The sequence below is a fragment of the Cyprinodon tularosa genome, unplaced genomic scaffold (assembly GCF_016077235.1).
Source record: "Cyprinodon tularosa strain WSP-4 unplaced genomic scaffold, ASM1607723v1 ctg594, whole genome shotgun sequence".
Taxonomy (NCBI): domain Eukaryota; kingdom Metazoa; phylum Chordata; class Actinopteri; order Cyprinodontiformes; family Cyprinodontidae; genus Cyprinodon; species Cyprinodon tularosa.
In genome coordinates, this window is record NW_024039334.1 from 140,932 (window position 1) to 162,109 (window position 21,178).

Consider the following 21,178-nt stretch of genomic DNA (forward strand, 5'->3'; position numbering starts at 1 on the left):
GACCAGTCAAGGGCTCATCAAGGAAAGTGGGAATATTGAATGGCTACCACTCTACAGTTTTTCAGACCGTCTAATCATCTTCCAAAAATGGTTTTCATTTATCTGTTTCCATTGAAAAACTAAGGCTTTTTCAATAAAGGCCCTAAAGCACTTCCATTGAGTTGGCTTGATGGGTACTCATCATGAACCATACATTACCTGGTTTCGCAACAGCTAAGTGTGGCTGAGAGCTGCTGACGGTGTTGGTCACTTGATTAATTACAGAACTCCGATCTTTTAAGGCTAAGCTTTTCTTTTTGATCAAATGTGTCCTTAAGCAGCATAACCACCTCTAGTCAGGCCTCGTGCTGCTATAGGCTTAAGCCCCATTTATACCACTGTTTTGAAATCGTGGTGAGAACGGTCCGATCCTTTTTAAACATCAATCTTAGCACTAAAATATTCTTTCTGTCATAATTTGTGGACTTTAATATCTAAAGAGAAGCGCCATCTCCTGGTCAGACTCTGTAATTCAGTGAAATGTTGGACTCAGAGTAAAAAAAAATATGAAAGAGGGGGTAGAAGGTGGAGGAGATTCTGCTGGGAGGTGGAGGGAAGTGGGCTGCCATTTGAATAGTGTTTGACTGGAACGAGCCATTTTTGAATGGCTGCTACTGTATAAACCTAGCCTGATAAACCAGACTAAATGTGAGATTAAATGTGTAATCTAGTCTGGCCCCAATTAATGAGACACCAGAAGATTGTTGATGAGAACAACCCGTTATTTTTCCAACAATATCTCTGCCTATTGGCCAACGCTCTGACCAATGAGTGCAACTGACTGTGACATAGTAAGCGCGACAGAAAGCTGGTGGGGGAGTGTAAACAAACAGCCTGTTGGTAAAACAGCGAATACCTCCTTCTTAAAAATGAATGAGTATTTCACTCAGGTGCATCTTGGTCCAGGCCATTATTGGAAGGAGGCCAGAATTAGAGGCAGGCCTCTATTTATATTTGATCAAAACAGACGACCAGTGGAATGAATAAAAACAGATTGTGTCTCTTTGAACCGATAAAATACTAGGTTAATTTATTGAAAAAGTACAGTTACCATAACGGTTTATAGAACATTATTCAGACATCTTCCAGCAGCTGCTATTTTTCTGCACGGCAATACAAAAAAGAAGACACAGAATGGATTCTTGGCCAAGCAAAGTTTTAAAATAAATTAATGGAAACTGTTCTGCCATCACAGCCGGTCATAATAACCAAACAATCTGGCCTCCTGTCTGCAGCACTGTCTGCGCTAAGGATGGGAATTCCCATGCTCATGGATTGGATTCGTCAGCAAACACTGCCCCCCTGTGGTACTTGCATGTTACTATCAGAGGTTGCTGAGGACTGCACAGGAACATCGTTGGTTCCAATTATAGCCCCGGCCTGTATTAGCGTCCGGCCATTATTTACCCCCGCCGACAGCAAAACCGAGCATTATTAGAGACCCGGCTGCTAATGGAATACAGGCCAATATTAGAGGATTTACGGTATATATATGTATATATATATATATATTTTTTTTAAAGCAACGACGGGTTTAGGTTACCCCAAACAGCTGAGTGGTAATCTATATACGCCTAACTGAAGGAAAGTGTCAGACAGAATACCATTAGGTACACTAAATGAAAATAGTGACTGGTAAAATATTTGAATTACTGGTATGATTTTTTTTTTTATGTGAACCACTGTGCTGTCACTGTGCAGATCAGCTGCTACATAAACTACTTCTTGTCAACTTCGAATGGAAATTATGAATCTCTGCCTCCAGGGTTGCCAGATCTGGCCAACTGTTTCCAGCCAAAACACATGTTAAAAGGTAAAAGACTTAATAAAAAAACAGAGGTTGGTTTTAAAAAGCAGTTTTAACAAACTCAGAATTAAATCCTCAACTCCGAATTGATCTAGCCACAGATTGGAAACTCTTGAGTTTTCGTTTCATAAAAGTGAAAGTGAAAGTGAAGTGAAAGTCATGTATTTTAACCTGTGGTTTTTTCTGTTCATTATACACAGTAAACGATTTTTCACTCAGGTTGGATTCTCTCTTCTTTCAGTAGCATCCGAATGAACTGAGACAGATTTATTTTATTGGTGATTAATAACTCTGCTGTAAGCCTTAGTCTAATTTATTAAATTGGTAAAGGCAATTGTATTTTAAACAGCCGATGTTACCCTCAATTTTAATGTCCTATAATCTACAGCTTCTAGTTCTTCAATATATTCATAATCATCTGGTAAACCTGCACAACAGTGCTAAAAGGCAGTCAGAGAAAGAACAGTGAATATTGTTTATTTAAACCCATTTAAATTGAGAACCACACATACAAAGTGTATTCACTTTGTATTTCCTTTACAGAAATTACAAGAAAAATGAGAGACATTTAAACAGTTTATTAGAAAGTGAAACTGCCGCAGGTCTGGAGGGTTTCACCAGAGTCGGCAACCAGAACTTCTTCTCAGAGTTTGAGGACCAACTTTGAGAGTTTGTGAAGAAGCCGGTTGGTGAATGACGTCACTGGTGAACCTCAGAGGATTCCAGAATCCATCCAGGCTGATTTGCGGGAATCCTTCTTTGACAGTTAATCATTGGTCCAAGGGAGAGCAGAGACAGGCAAGACAAACCAGAGTTTGGAATCTGAGAGCTGGTCCAGAGTCAGAGCCAGGGGATCCCAGATCCAGAGACAATGCAGAAGAGAATCCAAGAGCAAGGTCAGGGCACAGAGAACAGGTGAGAGATCCAAAAACACACTATGACAGGTCTGATAGGGTTCGGGCAGGCTCAGAAAATCAGGAGGCAGAATCCGCTCAGAATCCAGAAGGCGGACAGGTAACAGGAAGGCTGGATTAAACTCACTGATGGCTATTAATAATCTGGCCCAAGTGACTGGTCTGAGAGCTGGTGGAGGCTGATTGAGCTGGATGGAGCTGACAGGTGTGTCCTATCATGAATCAGACCAGCACTAGAGCTAGGAATCATCACACAAGGCTTCCACAATGAATTAAAAAGCAAGGTATAAATATATTTACAACACCCCTTTTTTTCTATGAAACTGTTGCATTAATATCTAATCTGTCTTCCTTTAATTCATACACAGCCTAATCCACTGTGTGACTCTGCCAACTGTCATTAAGTTGAACGTGACAACATAAGATTGAGTTATGTTGGTTTTGGGTTCAGGTAAAATGTTATTGAATTCTATGAATTACTGGAGATTGTTTTCTATCATTTTATCTTTGATACAAATATTTTTTTTCATCATCTAAAAAATTCAGGAGTCAGAGAGACGAGAATTCAGAGTATATGTTTTTTTTTTCTGCAGCAGAAACAAAAGTGCTTCCAGATGAAGTTGCTTTCCTCTATCGTCCGCTTTCATCTAACTGCTGCATCTGTGAATGTCTCCATGAGAATATGCAGCACATCTTCTCTGAATAGCCACAATGAGCACAATTATGTCGAGGAGGTTTAATATTGGAAACGTCAGGTGAAAACAGATGTCAGATCTATACTTCACTGATCAACAACGGCAAACTTAATGAACATGGATTTCCACTCTATGAGTTTGTGGGTCTTCAGCTGCGGCACTGGGAGGATATTTGGGTGCAGCCATCGAAAAGCTGCTGTTTGGTGAGTTTTGCCATATGCTGGATACTCCACTAAGAAAAGAGGCAATGTAAATGAAACTATTAATACTAAAATGAGGGTGTTAAGCAGATCTTTGAACACTAAGAGACACACTAATCAAAGCAGATAGACTGCTTTGCTAATGCTGACAGCAGCATATTTACAGTAGCATTTGTGTTTTAGCTGTGGAGCTTCAAAGACCAACCGCCTCCCAGGGGGTTGGGATCTTTAAGTAAAAGAATAAAGAAATGTCTACAAAGTGAACTTTCCAAGATTTATTTTAGCATGGTTTCTCTTGTTATATAAAAAACCTAAAAGCTAAAAGTTTGTTGTTTTTTCATGACAGTTCTTGTATGAATCAGTTAGTTATGTAAAGCAACCCTCAAGCCTATTTCATTAAATGGCATAGAGCTCCTTTCTAAAAACACTTCTTTTTGGCTGTTATTTTTAAATGGACTGAATGAAAGCGACTTTTGACAAGTCAGAATTCTGCCAAAAATGAAAAACCGTGACTACAGTAACACTCATACGAGCAGTTTTATTTGAAACACACAAGGTAACCTACTCTCACCGTACATTTTGGATGTTTCATGCATTAAGTTTCAATACAAAATCGCACAAATTAAATTATTTTTTTTTGTGGCTTGCTTGTGGATCAGTTTCTGCTTAGCTTTGTCACACTTTGTCACTTGTCAGGCAATAACCAACTGGAGAAAGTAATTTGCCTGTGATTGGCTACTTTTAAGCAAGTCCTGTCTCTAAAAACCGTACTATTGTATCATTATCGCATGGCGCTGATGACTAGATTGGCTATTCCATTCAGCTGTCTAGCTCCGCCCAGTTTTCTCCTTAATGCTCATCTGTTTCACCTGCTCCAGTCTCTATTTAACCTGTCTTCTTCCAGCTGAGAGTATTCTAGCAGATATTATTGTTTCTGATGCCTGATCCGTTCTGCCTGGGGACTTTTGATCCTGACTGTTCCCTTTCTGATCTGTTTGCCTGACCTGTCATTGGACTTAACTGCTTGTTAACAAAACCTGGAACTGCCTCCTGAGACTGACCTGGATTTCCCTTCGGTAAGTCCTCGGATCTTTGGTCTTCTGTCCCAGATTTCTATGGCTCTACTCTACACCATTGGCTTCGCCCTCTGGATTGTCCTGGCTTTTCTTCGTCTGCTTGGATCTCCTGCGTGTTCTTCAGTGTTCGGGGCTTCGATGGGACTCTCTGGGCCATGTTTGCTGCATCTTGTCCCAGCGAACTGGCTGGAAACTACCTATTCCTCTGGGCACAGACTGAATTTTAACACCCGGTTAGTGACTCACACACTGATAATCTTCCTCTGCCAGATTAATGTGGTCACTAACCTGTGTTTTCTTCCTGGAGAGGTTCCTGCCTTAGTTGCCCTAGTTGTTTGCAAATCTGTCATATCTAATAAACATGTTTTAGAGATCATACTTTCTCCTTGTCTGAATACTGGGCCCTCTATTCTGAGCCTTGGCATGTTGTCTTCCTGGTTGTGGCTAGTAATGTTAACAAAGCATCTTTAGGTCATCACTCTGGACTGGCAGATTCCAAACTCTGGTTTGACTGCTTGTCTCTGTCAATGAAGGATTCCGCCAAATCATGACATTCATCATTGACTTTACATGCTGACCGGCATCTTCAGAAACTCTGAGTTTGCCTGTTTACCTGTTAATTAACTATAACTTCCAGTTCTAGTTATTTAATATAGGTATAATCTTCTGGTGAATTGGCACAACATGAATTTGTACAGTAACTGTACCACTGTACCACAAATTATTTTTGTGGATTTGTGATGAAATTCAGTGAAAGACTAAAGAAAAAATAATGTTGCTTTATGTCTGACCAATGTAAAAAGATACCCACAAGAAAAAAAGTAGCTACTTAGGAAATGTAACGATTGGATGACATAGATGTTCAATACCTATTTATTAGATGAAATAATGAGAATGTCTGGCCTTACTTAGTTAGTCATACAGTAATGGCAGCACCTTGAACATTCAATATGTGAAGTCACTGATGTATGGATTGCATTGGGTTCCACAATGGACCAAGATCCTACCTGAGCTGGGGATGCGTTTAGCTGTATTGGAGGATGTGTGGGAGGTGGATGTGGAGGCCACCCTCTGGTCTGAACTCATGTTGTCTTGGCTCAATGGTGAGGTGGACTTTCTTGGCTTATTATCTTTCAGGTGCAGTGGGGAGCTCTTCTTGGCGGGGGGCAGTGGCCGTCGAGGCCTGGCTGTGGCGTTGACCTTAAGCCAGGCTTGGGCTTTGTATTCCACAATCTCTCCATAGTTGGCTCTGGTCACCCGGCACTCATAGAGTCCTTCGTCATTCTTGCTGACTCTGGAGATCTGTAGCTTGTGGGAGATGTCATTGCCTTGGACCTTCACTGTCTGTTAGAGAGATTGAAAGAGACAACTGTCATAACCAGGGAGTGGAACGATAGATCTTATTGTTTCCTCAAATGGTTGTGGATAATTTCTATGTATGTGCTTTGATTCTCGGTCGTAGGAAGCTTTATGTTCCTTCAGATGTAGGTAAATAATACCTGTTTTTATCTTTCGGATATACTGATGCTATTTCTCTAAAAAGTTAAATGTCTCAAGTTTTAGTAGCAGTGAGAGGGATATTCTATCAATATCTTCTTTGACCAAATTGCACACAAAAAAATGTCAATCTAATGAAGTCTGACCATCTTATATCTACCCAAAAAGTGTTTTTGGTCTTATTTTGAGATTGACATACTAAGCAAGAACAGATACTATTGGATTATCAATCTTCTTTTAAAAGGATTCTACTCCAATAATCTGCCAGTACAGTAGAAGACTTACTCTTGGTAAGACTATTTGAAATCCTTATATATATTTATTCTTAAAGCAAGTGCTTTTGCCAAGAGCAGATTATGGTACTCATAAATAATCTTTTGCTTCAAGGAGAACAGAAAAATCTTTTAGATAAATTTAACTTGACAGTGACTAATGTTGCAAAATGTACTTACATTTAGATATTTTGTGTGCAAATTATTGAAATTAGGCATTCCTTAGCATAATTCTACATGGTTAGACATTCCTTCCATTAAATTATATTTTTAAGTGTAAAGCATTAATAAATTAGAATTAACGGAATTTGGACTAAGAGTTTAATGTAAATTTGTGACAGGTCTAAAGGAGGTGATAGGTACATGCCTGTACCAAAAAGATCAGAATCCACTTGATTATGAAAAATAAGGCGATATGTGCACCAATTGTCCATCTTGGTACTGTTTTGACTAATAAGTTGACATAAACAGATACAGTTGCAGCCATTAACAATGGCCCTTCCCAGCCGAATGGCAGCCAACTTCCCTGCAACTCCCGGCAAAATCCCCTCCAACTCCCAGCCACTGTAGTGACCCCCCTCTTGCATCCTGTTGCCAAAAACCACCCATTAGTAGTAGCATTAGTAAACCTGGCAACTGTCTAGCAAACATTAGGAGTTGGGAAAACATTCACATCCCTAATAAAAATATTTCATAAAAGTTTTCACATCCATCAATACAAACAACTGTGAAGTTGTGCTTTAAATCAAAAACACATTGTAGAAACGATACTTGCAGGTTTAAGGAGTCTGATGATTTTTAGTTGGATATCTGAAGGACGGGGAATCACATTCACCTGAAATCTAGTAGCTGCAGAGGCTTTGTGGAAAAACACCTTCGCATTGTCAGGCTTCATTAGGAGAAGGGCTGGAGCCCTGCGAGCTGCACACAGTGACTTTGAGCCGAGCCTTTTTACACCTAAGCCCTGGGCTATTTTTGAATTCTATCTCGCCAGAATACAGAAAATATCAGACTGAGCAGAAATCCTAGCTTGGGTTCTGCAAGCAGATCTGTTGTACTGTAGATCTGCTTAGCTCATGTCACCATAAATGAAAACCACTCAGCGCTACAGTATGTCCACATTTCTGCCTCATTAAAACATAATTTCAGCTCATTAAATCTCTTAAAATACATTCAGTAAGACCATGATGCTGTTGAACTTTCAGATTTTAATCATTTCAAACCAAGAAATGTAAACGACATTTACTGCATAATTCAAAGTTTAGTATTTTGGTTTTCCTTCATTTAGACAGAGGCTCTACAGTCATTTAAAGGGACAGAAGGTTAAAAGTGGAAGCAGAAAAAAGCCTGAATCAACACACAGTACAGACAGGGGGGGATTTAGGAAATTTGGGGGCCAAAACAAAAACAGAAATCAGAACACTTAACATGGCATTTTCGCAAAAGGATTGTAATTAATATATATAATTAATATATATATAATATTAATATATATATATATATATATATATATATATATATATATATATATATATATATATATATACAGTGTTGGAGAGTAACGGATTACATGTAACGACGTTACGTAATTTAATTACAAAAACAGAGTAACTGTAATTTGTTACAGTTACAATGAGAAAATATGTAATTCAGTTAGAGTTACTTCCGAACATATTAAGAATTACAAATATAGTTACATTTTTTAAAAAATATAAAGAAAAACCTTTGCGAAATATGTACAGTGAACCTTCGCTATAACGCGGTTCACTTTTCACGGTCTCGCTGCTTCACGGATTTGCATCATGCATTGTTAAACTTTATTGTCAAACATATTAATGGTGGCATGTCGGTTTATAAGGATCTTTTGGCTCAGAAGAAAAGAGAGCGACAACAACTACCGATAACTATGTTCTTCTCTCCAAAAAACACACCTGCACCGCAGGCTTTAGAAGAAAAAAACGCCACAGAGCAGAGTCAGGATGCAGCGGCTCTGCAGTGAAATACTGTACTGTACACGTCAGTCACTATTTGTCCTGCTGTACTTTGTATTTTTTTTCATAATAATTTTTCATTTTCCAATCTGTCACGGCGGGGCGGTGCTGATCCCCACAATATTAACTCTTCAGTTCATATTGATGATTAAAATTATTACTTATTTATTGATAACTATATTATTTTACAGTACATTACAGTAGTTATTTGAAAAAAAAAAAAAAAAGACAATAACAACGTTTATACCGTATTTTTATTTGTTAAACAAATGCTTGGGCCTGTAAAAAGTTTTTGTGCCTTGATTTTAATGTTGTATGGAGTATTTCATTGTATAATAACTTTAAAAAAATAAAGTTTTCTACTTCACAGATTTCACCTATCGCGGGTTCTTTTAGGAACGTAACCCCCGCGATAAACGAGGGTTTACTGTAATCATATTTTATTGCTTCGCGCCCTGTATCGCCGTTTCCCGCTACGGCTCCTTGTCTCTATCATATTTGCCACTCTGATGATCCATCCTGTGCTGGTGGAGCCTCCTTGAGGAACAGCAAGCGAGCGGACGGTTCTATTTCAGCTCAAGCAGCGCATCAAAAATGACAGCCTTCCAGCACTGGAAATTTAAGGAGCATTTCATTTACATCTGTGAAAATGGCTCAAATTTAACCGTGCAGTGCAAGAAATGTTTGCCGGCTATCAACCTGAACCTGCTTGTGTTAGTCTGCAAACTGCGTAAATGGTAGAGCCTGGGGGAGGAACAGGAACAGGAATGGCCTGATGAGAGGAGTCTGAGAAAATCTTCCATGCCTGGTGCTGGCATCTCTTCTTGTGGACATCCTGTGATCGCCTGTCAGCAGTTCCCTCTCAGCTTAGTGCTTTTTTAAGGTTCACATTCAGTTCTCAAATATTAAATGTTGAACATGGGTCAATACTCATTAAAACCTTAAAGTAATCAAAAAGTAATCAAAAGTAATTAGTTACATTACTTTTTAAAAGTAATCGAAAAAGTTACACTACAATTACATTTTAAACAAGGTAACTTGTAACTGTAACGGATTACATTTTCAAAGTAACTTACCCAACACTGTATATATATATATATATATATATATATATATATATATATATATATATATATATATATATATATATATATATATATATATATATATATATATATACATATATACATATATACAAAGCCTTTTCATACTTTTGTAATTCTATTTTCACAATTTATTTGCCATTGGATTGATGTAACTTCTATTGGAAGTCCATTATGAAACAGAATGGAAATGTGCTTCTGTGCTTAAACGTTGTAGGTCACATTAGCATGACCCTTATTTAACGTTTTTGTATGAAGTCAGAATTCAAAAGGGCCCATGTGTAATAAATACTCATAAGGACAGCTTTATTTAAACACACTTATGTAAACTACTCTCAAGGCGCATTTTGAACATTTAATGTATGCAGATTTAACAGCAATAAGCCCCAAATTTTCATCTTTCCTGGCTAGCTTTTTTAGGTGCATGTAGCCTTTCACCAACTGGAGAATGCACCTGTGATTCGCTACTGCCTCTTGAGAAGGTATTATTTTTCTGCTGGTTGTGGCTAGTAATGTTCAGAGCTGGGTAGAGTACCAGAAAAATGGTAATCAAGTGAAAGTAGTACTACTTCAACATGCTTTTTGCTCTACACAGAACTCTACTTTCTGAACTTTAGTCAGCTCCTTTGTTTCCTGTGAAAAGACAATTAGAAGAAATTTAATGATACTATTACTTGGTTTTGGTGCTCAGACCTCAGCAGGAAACATAGTGCTGAATTTTGATTGATATGCATGAACAGGAGCAAAGAATAGGGCTGCCCACCCCCCCACCCCCCCCAGCAAATGTTAGCATTAGCATCGGTAGACCTGGAAACTGATGGAAAACCTCCCAACAGAGGGATAGAACGAGAAAATAGGGCCATTTCTCAATATGTGCACTTGTGCGTTCTAATGTACTGAGAATAAGTTAAAAGTTCACTGTACTGTTGCCTTTGCTCTGAGTATGTTTTAAGATTATTTGAGGCAAAAACTTTATACATTTAAGCGTCATTATATGACCCAGCTATTGACTTAGGGCAAAGTTAAAAAATTTTTTTGAATCTAACATTAGCCTGTCTTCTGCAGCCGGGACTCTGATGGAGATTTTTTTGTTTCTTTTTTTGTATTTGTCAAAACTTTAATTTGATTTGTGTTTATCTTAATGTGTTAATCATTATTCCCCCACCAAATTAAAAAAGTTATAATTTATTTTTTATCAAAAGACTATTAATAACAGGAGGTGAAATGCAGCTCCAAGCTCTAAGTAAGTCATTTTTTCTTACAATAAATGCCTTTTCTTGAATTGAAGAGGTAAGTGAGACACTTTGCCAATAGAACAAGACAACTTACATTTAAAATTTGATTAAAAAAAATCATTGCATTGTCTTATTTCAAGTGCATATTGTATAATTACCTTATTTTATAAGTAGAAGTATAAACACTAATTCCATTGGCAAATCATCTTATTTTCCTACTCAAATCAGGGGTAAATTAGCTTAATTTAAGACATTTTTCCTAATTTCTAGATCATTTTTGCAGTGAGGACTTTAGCTTTACAGTTACACTTCTGTTCAAATTAAAAATCATCTTTATTCTGCGTATTCTCCCAGAGTCCATACTTTCCTGAGTTTTTGTCAAGAATGTGTAAGAATGTCACAAGAACACAACTCCATACTTGTGTTCTTGTGAATTGAGAGAAGGCCTAGGTCAGCACCACTGCAACACTTACTGATTGGGAGGAGCTAAATTTACAGCTATATGCTTTCATTTTTGTTTTGTTTTTTTTTATTTCCATGCCCTTCAACAGTATTTCATATTTCATCAGTTGCTAAATTACCCAAACTAAGGAAAGACATTAAAATAGTAATAGCTGATTGAAAAATATGCCCTGAACACAAAGAAATGAGGACATTTCCCTAATAGCAGCATTGCTAATCTGTGATGCCTTAACACACATGTGTGACGACGTGAGAACTCCAGTGTGATCACGTATTGGTTGACTGTGTGCTGCTCATGCAGCGCGGGGGAAAAGGAGGCGGAACTGTTGCTGGTGTGAATGTGTGAGTGTGTGTGTGTGCAGGAAGGGAACCACTCTGACAGTAATAACACGCTGCCACTGATTTCGCTGATTAGCTCCATTCTCTGATGGAAGGTGTATTATTCAAGGAAATCAGCTGCTGTTGTGCTGGCTCAGAGTGAGTCTCAGCCAACTCTGGTTTACAATAGAGCGTGTTAGGAGGAATCACAGTGTGGCATGCATGAGGTGTTCTTCAACTTACACTTATTTTTGTCCCCTCATCATAAGGATCAGGCTCTGGTATCATCTCCATCTGTGAAACACATGGAGACAGAGAGCATTAGCAAAGTGACAGCAGGCGGACGGGCTCTGAGGACGGGCCTTGATGTACTTTATGCATGCCTAAAACCACTAAAGGGCTAACCAAAACAACATTTTAAAGAAGGCATCGTCTATCTACTGAGGCTTATAAATGTTGCAGACAAACATCAGCACATGGTTTGCGCACGGAGTGACTTCGTCGCCGGTGCCCTGCCTTTTTAAAAGTAAATGCCACTCTTCCTACTGTTACCAGTTTACTTTTAGTCTTTTGAGTGCTTCTGTGGGGAAATTAAAAGCCAGATCCCAAATGTTTCTGCAAAATGAAAGAAAAATGGTTTCAACCGGGATAAAGTGCTAAAACAGACGGTTTCAAGGGAAGAAGAAAAATATGTTTATGCTCCTGGCAGTGTCTTCTGTAGGAGTGACATCGCCCAAGGAAGCAGAAGACAAAATGTCACAGTGTCTGAAATAATCATGCTGAGGAGGTTTTCCTGCTATGATCAACTTGGGTAAAATGCTATGGTTTAACAATATTCAGTTTCAGCTCTGTTGTCTATATAGTGCAGCTCAAGAATACACATCATCTCAAGGCACTTTACAGGCTTGGATTGATCAGGTCATACAGAAAAAAAGGAATCTAAGGAGGTGAGCTTGTAGTGACAGTCACTCTCATCTGGTTTACAGTAGTAGTCATTCACAATGGCAGCCCACTTCCCCGCAACTCCCAGCAAAATCCCCTCTAACTTCCAACCACTGGAGTGACCCCCTTTGCATATTTTTTTACTCTGAATCCACCCTTTCACGGAATTACAGGGTCTGACTAGGAGATGATGCTTCTCTTTAGATCGTAATGTCCACAAATGATCACGGAAAGAATATTTTAGTACAAAGACAGATGTTTTAAAAGGAACCGTAGGAGACCAGCCAAGGAAAAGCCAAGGACCCATCAAAGAAAGTTGGTAAATTTTGAATGGCTACTACTGCACCTTGCAGCAATAACCCCCCCCAAAAAAGAGCAAATTGCATAAAATCATTTGATAAACTTGGGAAGGTTGCTGTTAAAAACTGATCTCTTTCAAAAGCAGGAGCTGCAACTAACAATTATTTTGCTAATCAATCAATCTGCCAATTTCGGTATAATTACTGCTTGCTTTGGCTAACAGTGTCAGGTAAAGGTATGTTTTAGAGTCTCTATAATACAGTTAATGATTAATCAGTTACTTAATTGATTAGTTGATGATGATTTCAATAGCTGATCAATCAAGATCAATCCGGTTTGTTTTAGCCTTGCACACAGCCTCGTCTTCCTTCCTAACTAGCAGCACTTGCTATTTATCATGGAACAGATGGGGTTTTGGAGCTCCCAACAACACAAGTGACTGCCTAGCCTGTCAACCCAGCCAGCCCTACAGCAAGTGTAGCGCAACTCCGTTCAGTCTGAAAGGCCCATAAGGAGGGTGAAATTACCTCAGTTTCACACCACATGCATGGTCTGCATTCAGGATATGTGCTAGCTACCCTACAGGAGCTGAAACACAATGTAGATGCAGAGGTTGGAGAGAAAGAGAATTTAGAGGAAGAATGAAGACCGTTGTTCATACACTGGAAGCCCTTCTGATATAGAACAGTGCTATAAGCAATATCCTTGTTGACGGATAAGAAATTGGGACGGATAAGAAATTGGTCTTTGAGATGTCGTTTCCTGATGTTGTCTTCATTTCTATTTAACAATGACCTGGATTTCCCTTGGTGTTGACTTTAATATCCAATGTGAGAATTTAGATAAAGGAGCACACCAGGTAACCTCTGAATTAGCACTATACACCCATTGGGTGGAGTCCTGGCAACAGACCCCTTTATATGACAAAGGAAAGCGGTGTTTGCTTTGCAGTCAGGACCCTCAAAGGCGATTGGAGAATGAGTAAAGGGATACAGTTTGTAAATGGCTGAGTTCAGCCATTTGGGGAGATACTGCGAAGTTGGCTTACAACCGAGAGATGGCGCTGGTCTGACTAATCAATCTGGAAGAAGAACTTGTTTGCACATGTGCAGTGTGTGACGTTCTGGTAAATTAGCTCATAGAAACTCATAACTCTGCTTCAATGGCAGCATTTGCTCACGAAAACCTTACGAAGGCCAAATTAATCTGAAACAAGTTTGATGTCTCCCAACCTTCCGATACCTGATTGGGAGATGGCCCTGTAAGGCCAATCGCCCCTGATTACTTCCTCTATATTACACGATGCAGGACGTACAATGAGGCTGAAAGTCGCACCGATCAAAAAAAAAAATTCTCTAACTACTGGAGAATTGGCCTGAAAAGGGCAAAAAATGATAAAGTTTGTGACTGGCCTACAAGGGACTTTGATCTCAGTGAGGCAGACATCTGTCATTTTCTATTTGGCAATGTAAATACCAGAATTTCACCTACAATATCACACATTAAGTAGCTTCCCTCACTGGCCGACAATCCAACATTCAAAATTTGATGAGTTGGTGCCACCCTTTGCTTTGTGGCAGTACTTTATGAGTTTACTGAAAACTTACTTGCTATGAAGATTTTTATGGAGTTTTTTCCAAGAAAAAGTCAACTATCTGACTGACAGTGTCTATTGACATCTCGATCCTAAAAGTTTTCGAAAGCAGATGAACTACTTTCTCCCTGTGTCTCAGTGTGTCAGGCAGTTCTAGATGCTATTGTGTCCCAAAAGTATTAAATGCTGAAGATAAATCAAACCGTAACTTGACACAATGACAACACCCGTATCATGAGTGGCGCAATGGGGATATAGAAGATTGTGACTTAAGGGTCTCAACTGAAATGCGCTATCAGAGAGGTTTTAAGGTTGCTAATGCGATTTACCTTCTGGAGTTATTGTTTCTGGATAACACACTGAACTTTGTCCTGATTTACGTCTTTAAATCACCTGTTCTACTGCCTCCCAGTAATCCATCTATTCCAGTTTCTTTGACTGAGTCCGCCCTCGCCCCCTATCTCTTTTAGAGAAGTTTGTGTCTATTCCCAAAGCATCTTACTTTCTATATAACACTGTACCTCATTGACATGAGGTCTCTCCAACATTTATTCCTACCTATTTAATATCAGTCGGACATTTAGCCAGGGCCTTAAGGATGTTCTCTTATTTCGTTTAACCACGTTGAAGGTCCCTTTTATTGGAATGACCTGGCCATGAAATGCAGCAGCACTGTAATAATTGTGGAATTGAAACACAAGCACTGTTCAAAGGATTTCGATTGTTGGTTTCTTCAGACAGGCCAAAGGCTTTCGGAGAAACAAGTTAGAAGACTTTCGGTTCAGATTGGAGGGCAATCCAAGTAGAGAGGGCAGAGAAACTGAAAGCTTTCCTTTCAAATTAAGTTTGAGCATGGGAAAGGGAAACACCTCTAGAGTGTAAGGTGTAATAGTTACTAGGTCTCTGAAGAAGCATATAGAAAAGGTCTTGACCAGGCTAATAAGAGCTTTGTGAACTCGATTAAATCATTGTAGTTTCTTTCGCATTACACAGGGTTTTCAAGACTTTTTAGTGTGACTTGAAATAGAAAGTTAAGACCAACTTCACAATAAACATAAGCAAAAATGGGTAGAAACAACTTTACCCAAATGTTTATTTTAACATAAACCATTGCTTTCGGGTTCCAGCTGAATTTTGAAAAACTTTCCATATAGGAAGAAAGCTAAAAACACATGATAGATATATTTTTAACAACTACTAAACTGAATTCACTAACTTTGTTTTGTTCCCTACTGAAAGTCCACCATACTTCTGCTTTCATTTTAGGCGTACCGCCAAACATTCAGAGATGTGGTGCTACTGGCACTGCTGTTGATGTAGGAGATGCTGTGGTGGCATTGCAGAGACAGGGATGGAACAGAATGGACACATACCTGCTGCTTCTCAGTAAGTTGATTTTAAAGCTTTGAAAAGACTGATTTGAGACATTTCAACACCAATCAACGTCTTAATTTTATATTGAAGAATTCATTGCCTTAAAAGACTTTTTAAGGATCCAAGGGAACCCTGTTATATTGTCTGAATATTATTTCAAGAGGTCATTAGGAGAGAGGTAAACTATCACTTGGACATGTTGCCTTTCCATTAAAAGACAAAAAAGAGTTATACTGCTAATGCCAAAGATTCTGTTAACATATTTTTTTTATCTTTCTGGGCTGTTGGATTAAACAAGAGTACCCAGAGAGAACCTGTGCAAGGACTAGGAGAACTGCCCTTTCCTAAGGGGTGGAGTCGTTTGTCCGGTTCAATTTTCATGTGTCTAAGCCAAAACAAAGCTTGTTTTTTAATCCACTCTATAAAGATAGTTTGACTGAAAAAGCTTCCTGGATGGGAAGCGAAACGTCTTCAAACTTGGAAACAGAGTCCAATGCTTTGTTTTTTGACTTTGATTAAGAGTTAGGATTCAAACTGAAGAAAGTTACAGTAAATAAATTAAAATATGATCATGGTTCTGAGGTTTTGTGAAGAAAAATGACCAGTTATGCAACACTGAGGCATTATTGCAGCCATCTGATTGACAGTTTGCAGTTGATCTTATTGTTTCATGTAAGGACTACAACCATAGAACAGACATCAAACCTCAGTAGTTTGGAAATCTTAATATTCTAAAACGTCTCTATCCCCTCAGATGAGTCTGACCTCTGTCTTGTCTGGAGTATCATGAAATTAACAAAACAACTCAACTAGAAGAACAGCTCAATAGATCGAGCTTAATTGAACTCTGCAATCAGACTTTTATATGATGCAAGGTGTAACCCCACACACGATATCAAATACTGGGGAATGATATCAGAGGCAATAATCAGTCCTATCCCCCAAAAGATAAACCTCACACAAAAAAAGGAGACAGCAAAAGCAGCAGGGCTTTATTACTCAAGACGATTCCTTCAGTAAACATAGGAAATGCTGAAAATGAAGGGCACCTGAGCCAGAAGATGGCTACCTATGAGCAATTGTTGCAGCCAGCGCTCCTTCAAGACCTGTAATTACCTTGAAAGAACTGCGGTGCTATTCTCTGGAGGATGTTGGTCAGACAGCTGATTAATGAGGAGAATTAGGAGCTGAAGCTCCTCTCCGGGCATGCACGCAGGACTCACAATGTGACTTCTATGGACGGACCTGGCATCCTCTCTTATAAGAGACAGAGATTTTTACAGAGACGTCTTTAGGCGAGCCAGGATTAATTGTCCTCACTCTTGGGGTAAGACTGTATTAGGTCATCAATCCCAGGCCTCCTCCTTTACGGACCGCTCTAACAGTGGTTATATAGCCCATGTGTGCAGTCTATATCTGTCACTTGAGGGGGATGGAATTGGCTTCCACTGGGGGACAGGTGCTTTAAATTGGTGTATGCACAGTGGCTTCTGTTTTTGGGATAACTTGATGAATATAACGGCTTCCCACATTCACAGTCACAATGGTATTGGGTTCTAGAGATTGTTTAGTCTTGGCAAATCTTCTGGTACTTCCAATATTTAATCAATTAGTCTAATTTTGATAGAGTTTTAATTAAAGATTCCTTTGATTTTTTGGGAAATTATGCTATTTTGGCTAACCCAGGGGTCGGCAACCCCAAAATGTTTAAAGAGCTATAATGGACCAAAAAACAGATCCATTCGGAGCCACAAAAATTTAAAACTCTTATATAAGCCTTTTAAAGGCTCCAAGTGTATATCATCCCCCTATCAAAATGACTAAGTAGGCTTAACTATGTAATAATCATTCATGTTTAAATGTTAATTTTCCCTGCAGCACATCCTGGAGAAAATGACACACTATGTGACTAAACTGCTGCATGATATTTGGTGCTTCAAGTTTAGCTTCCATTACCGTATTAATATATTATGCTTTTCTTTCATCTATGGAATTATTGAAAACAATAACAAAATCAGATTTTTGTGTTATTTTTGTTTTGAAGGAAAAAAAAAAAAAAAAAGCGATGTGCATAAAAGGAATGCTGTAATTTTAAACCTCCACGTTGAAGGTTGCAGTGTTGCCCTGATAAGGCAATAAAAGGCAGGCTGCAATAGCAGCCTTTTGATAAGGGAAGTAGGCTATTTAAACAAAAAATAAGCAGATATAATTTAATTACAATCCATGCACCTATATTTTCCCAACAGCTACCTGCCTGTCACCGTGCCGCGTTGAAATATGTTTCACAGGCAACTCTTTCTTAACCCCAGAGGGTCTCAGGAGCAAATTCTGCCTGAAATTACATATGTGATCAAAGCAAGTACTGCTCCCAAAATATACATTTGAAATACATTTGTTTATCTGTCATACAATTGTATTTGTATGACAGATATGCATTGATATTTTTTCAGGTGAAAGCACTATTCTAAATGTCACCATATCTGATTTATAGCTGATTAAACAAAGAAAAAAACGAAAAATATTTGGCCTTGCCAAATGTTTTTCCGAAATAAACACTGCATAACACCATGAAACCCCATTTGAAACTCTGGATGAACACTCAGACTTTATAGATCCACAGCTTGACTATAACTCAAGCAGATTTGGACTGTGTTTTGGTCTTTCTCTGAATAGATAAACATGACTAGCTGTCAGTTGGGCCCTGTACCAGGCCCACCAGACTAAGGGGGTTAATAGAAATATTAAAATATATTTATTCTACACACTCTTACAGCTTTGGAAAGCATAAAAGAATGTATGTGCTCCTACAAACTATGTTAAAGAAAGAAACTTGAAAAAGCTCCAAGGAGCAGAAGGGGGCGCTAAAGAGCAGTAGGTTGCTTAGCCCCGCATAGACCACCGAATGAGTGAACTTTGGTTTTCCAATCAAGTCCATGGCTGCATGTGTATGCAACTGACATGGAGAAAGATCGGATTGCACAGAGTAGACCTAATGGAGGCTTTTAACACAATAATCATAGTTGTTATTGTTGCCATACATAAAAACCCTATGGAAGAAAAAAAACACATACCATATGTTGAATTACCATGTGATTGCTGTTACATTGCACTGCAGCTGGTCTGGAAAATGACCCACTTCTGCGGGCACTGCCAAAGTAAAGACATCCACAAGTCCTCTAGAGCTCCTAAATCTATTAACCCCCAGTTGCAAAGCGGCTGTAGTGTTTCAGTCTCCGTCTGTCATACAGAAGGAAAGTGACTAGGTGACAGAGACGGAGGCAAAACCACAGAATTAACGTCAGAATATTTATTTACATCTAACCACTTTGAACATGAGTGAAAGCACCACTAGTGCTGAAACAATTAATCATGATTAATCAATTATTGAAATAATAGTCAACTCATTTAGTAAGTGGGGAGTAGTGGCCTAGTGGTTAAGGCATAGAGCTTGGAATCCTGAGGTTCTGAGTTTGAGACCCACTCCCACAGACTGCCAGTCTGGGTCTCTGAGCAAGACCCTGAACCCCACACTGCTCCTCGGGCGCCGCACAATGGCAGCCCACTGCTCCCCAAGGAGATGGGTTAAATTAGAGGTAAATTTCTCCAATGTGAGATCAATTAAGTTCAATTATTATAAGTGCCAAACAGCTGTTGGAGTGACCCACCCTGAGCAGGAACTAGAGCAAAGTTGTGAAAAATATCTAAACGTTTTGCATTTAAGATGAAAAAAAAAAATGTTTTTGTCCATCAATATGTTGGGATCTGGAGAGTCTCCACCTTATCCAGCAGAGTGCGCTGTGGGTCTCCTGGGCTGGAGCCCTCCAGCACAGCTGACGTTCATCGGCCCATCAGGAGACCGACCTTTATAATCAGCAGCCAGACCTTCCTTCAACGCCGCAGTGTTGACCAAGTTTGGTTAGCGAACCTGAGCCTCTGTAACTACTAGAATCTTTGTCTCTAAGGAGAAACCCTATTCCAACCAGTCTCTGTCTTCTCGCTAACAGGAAACCTGTATCTTGTCTGAAGCTCTGGAAGAGCTTAGCCTGTTACCTGCCTGCCTGCCCTAGAGAGCCAAACCTGAAGATCTCACTCTGGAATCCACCTGCTGCTCTTAGGGACTGGACCCAACCGGTTCCCCCTCTCAGAAAGGAAAGCCTGGACCTCTTCAAGGTATTCTCAGAAACATCTGAAAACTCAACAACTAATCTGTTAACCTGGCTAATCAAACTATCCATCTCTGCAGACACCTGAGAATCCCGCCCGGACCAGTTTACCTGAATCCAGTTAATGTTATCTTTGTGCAACCTTTCATAAACTCTGTTGAACTTTTTATCAGTCTCCAAGTGGTGTTCTGCATGTGGGTTTGATTCCTAAACCAACCATGACACAATATGCTCTACCCAGAACTCCTCCAGTGGAAATGTTTTAGTTGCACCGGGTTTCCTTTTTATCGAAAAACCTTTGACTATCCCATTAATAATAAAAAAAAAATCAACAGTTAAGTTGATGTACAAAATAATCATTAGTTGCAGCCCTAGTGGAATAAATGTTGGATTTAATTATCTGATTGATATCAGTTGTTCTGAAACTGAAGTCTGAGTAGGGAAGATGGGGGTAGAAATACCCCGATCGGCAGATGGCCGCTCACACTGATCCTGGTTCTGCTGGAGGTTTCTTCCTGTTAAAAGTATTTCCTCTCCACTGTCGCTACAATTATGCTTGGTGTGAGGGTTTGCCTTTGAGTTAATGAGTCGATGCAATCAACTGGTTTTCATTAGATAGAAAACTTTGAATCAATCTGACTGGATGATCTGGTAAACGGTAAAGTTCCTTGAGATGACGTGTGTTTTGAATTGACGCTATAGAAATAAACCGAACTGAACTGAAAAGAAATACCCTGAGTACTTCTCAGGGTGGGAAGGGTTTTCTGAAAAGTGGAAAACACCAAGTGGGGTTCCTTCTGTCCTCTGCATGTCAAGTCACTGCATGAAAAGTGAGATTTTCGTCCCCGTAAACCCCCGTAAACTCCCGCAGATCTGCCTGATTTTCGTCAGTTTCCGACAATTTGCAACCCGTGCTTGTCCGCGTTTGTCGTGCCACAAATTGTCGGAAACGGACTCTGACGTATGTGGAGAGCGATCAGCTGTACTAATGGCCCTAATTAGCATATGAATGCAGCAAACCCGCGCGGCTGGCCAAGTCTGGCTTGAATAACCTTCTCAGTATTGGCTGAAACCACTATTCTCAAACAAATGAAATCACTCGTGATTGGCAGCAAAACCACACGTGGCCACGCCAGGCTTTAATTTTCTTACTGAGTATTGGACGGAACCACTTCTTTTTAAACAAGTAAAGTCGC

General features: G+C 39.3%; 1 protein-coding gene across 1 annotated transcript in view; it reads right to left on the reverse strand.

Moving 5' to 3' along the window:
- Positions 1–21,178, reverse strand: part of vstm2a (V-set and transmembrane domain containing 2A) — a 159,176-nt gene that overhangs the window by 43,754 nt on the left and 94,244 nt on the right. Inside the window, exons 3-4 of the mRNA XM_038306849.1 lie at positions 11,853–11,903; positions 5,739–6,075 (exon numbers count right to left, since the gene is read on the reverse strand). Of these exons, the coding sequence (XP_038162777.1) occupies positions 5,739–6,075; positions 11,853–11,903 (388 nt within the window). The remainder of the gene's footprint in view (positions 1–5,738; positions 6,076–11,852; positions 11,904–21,178) is intronic.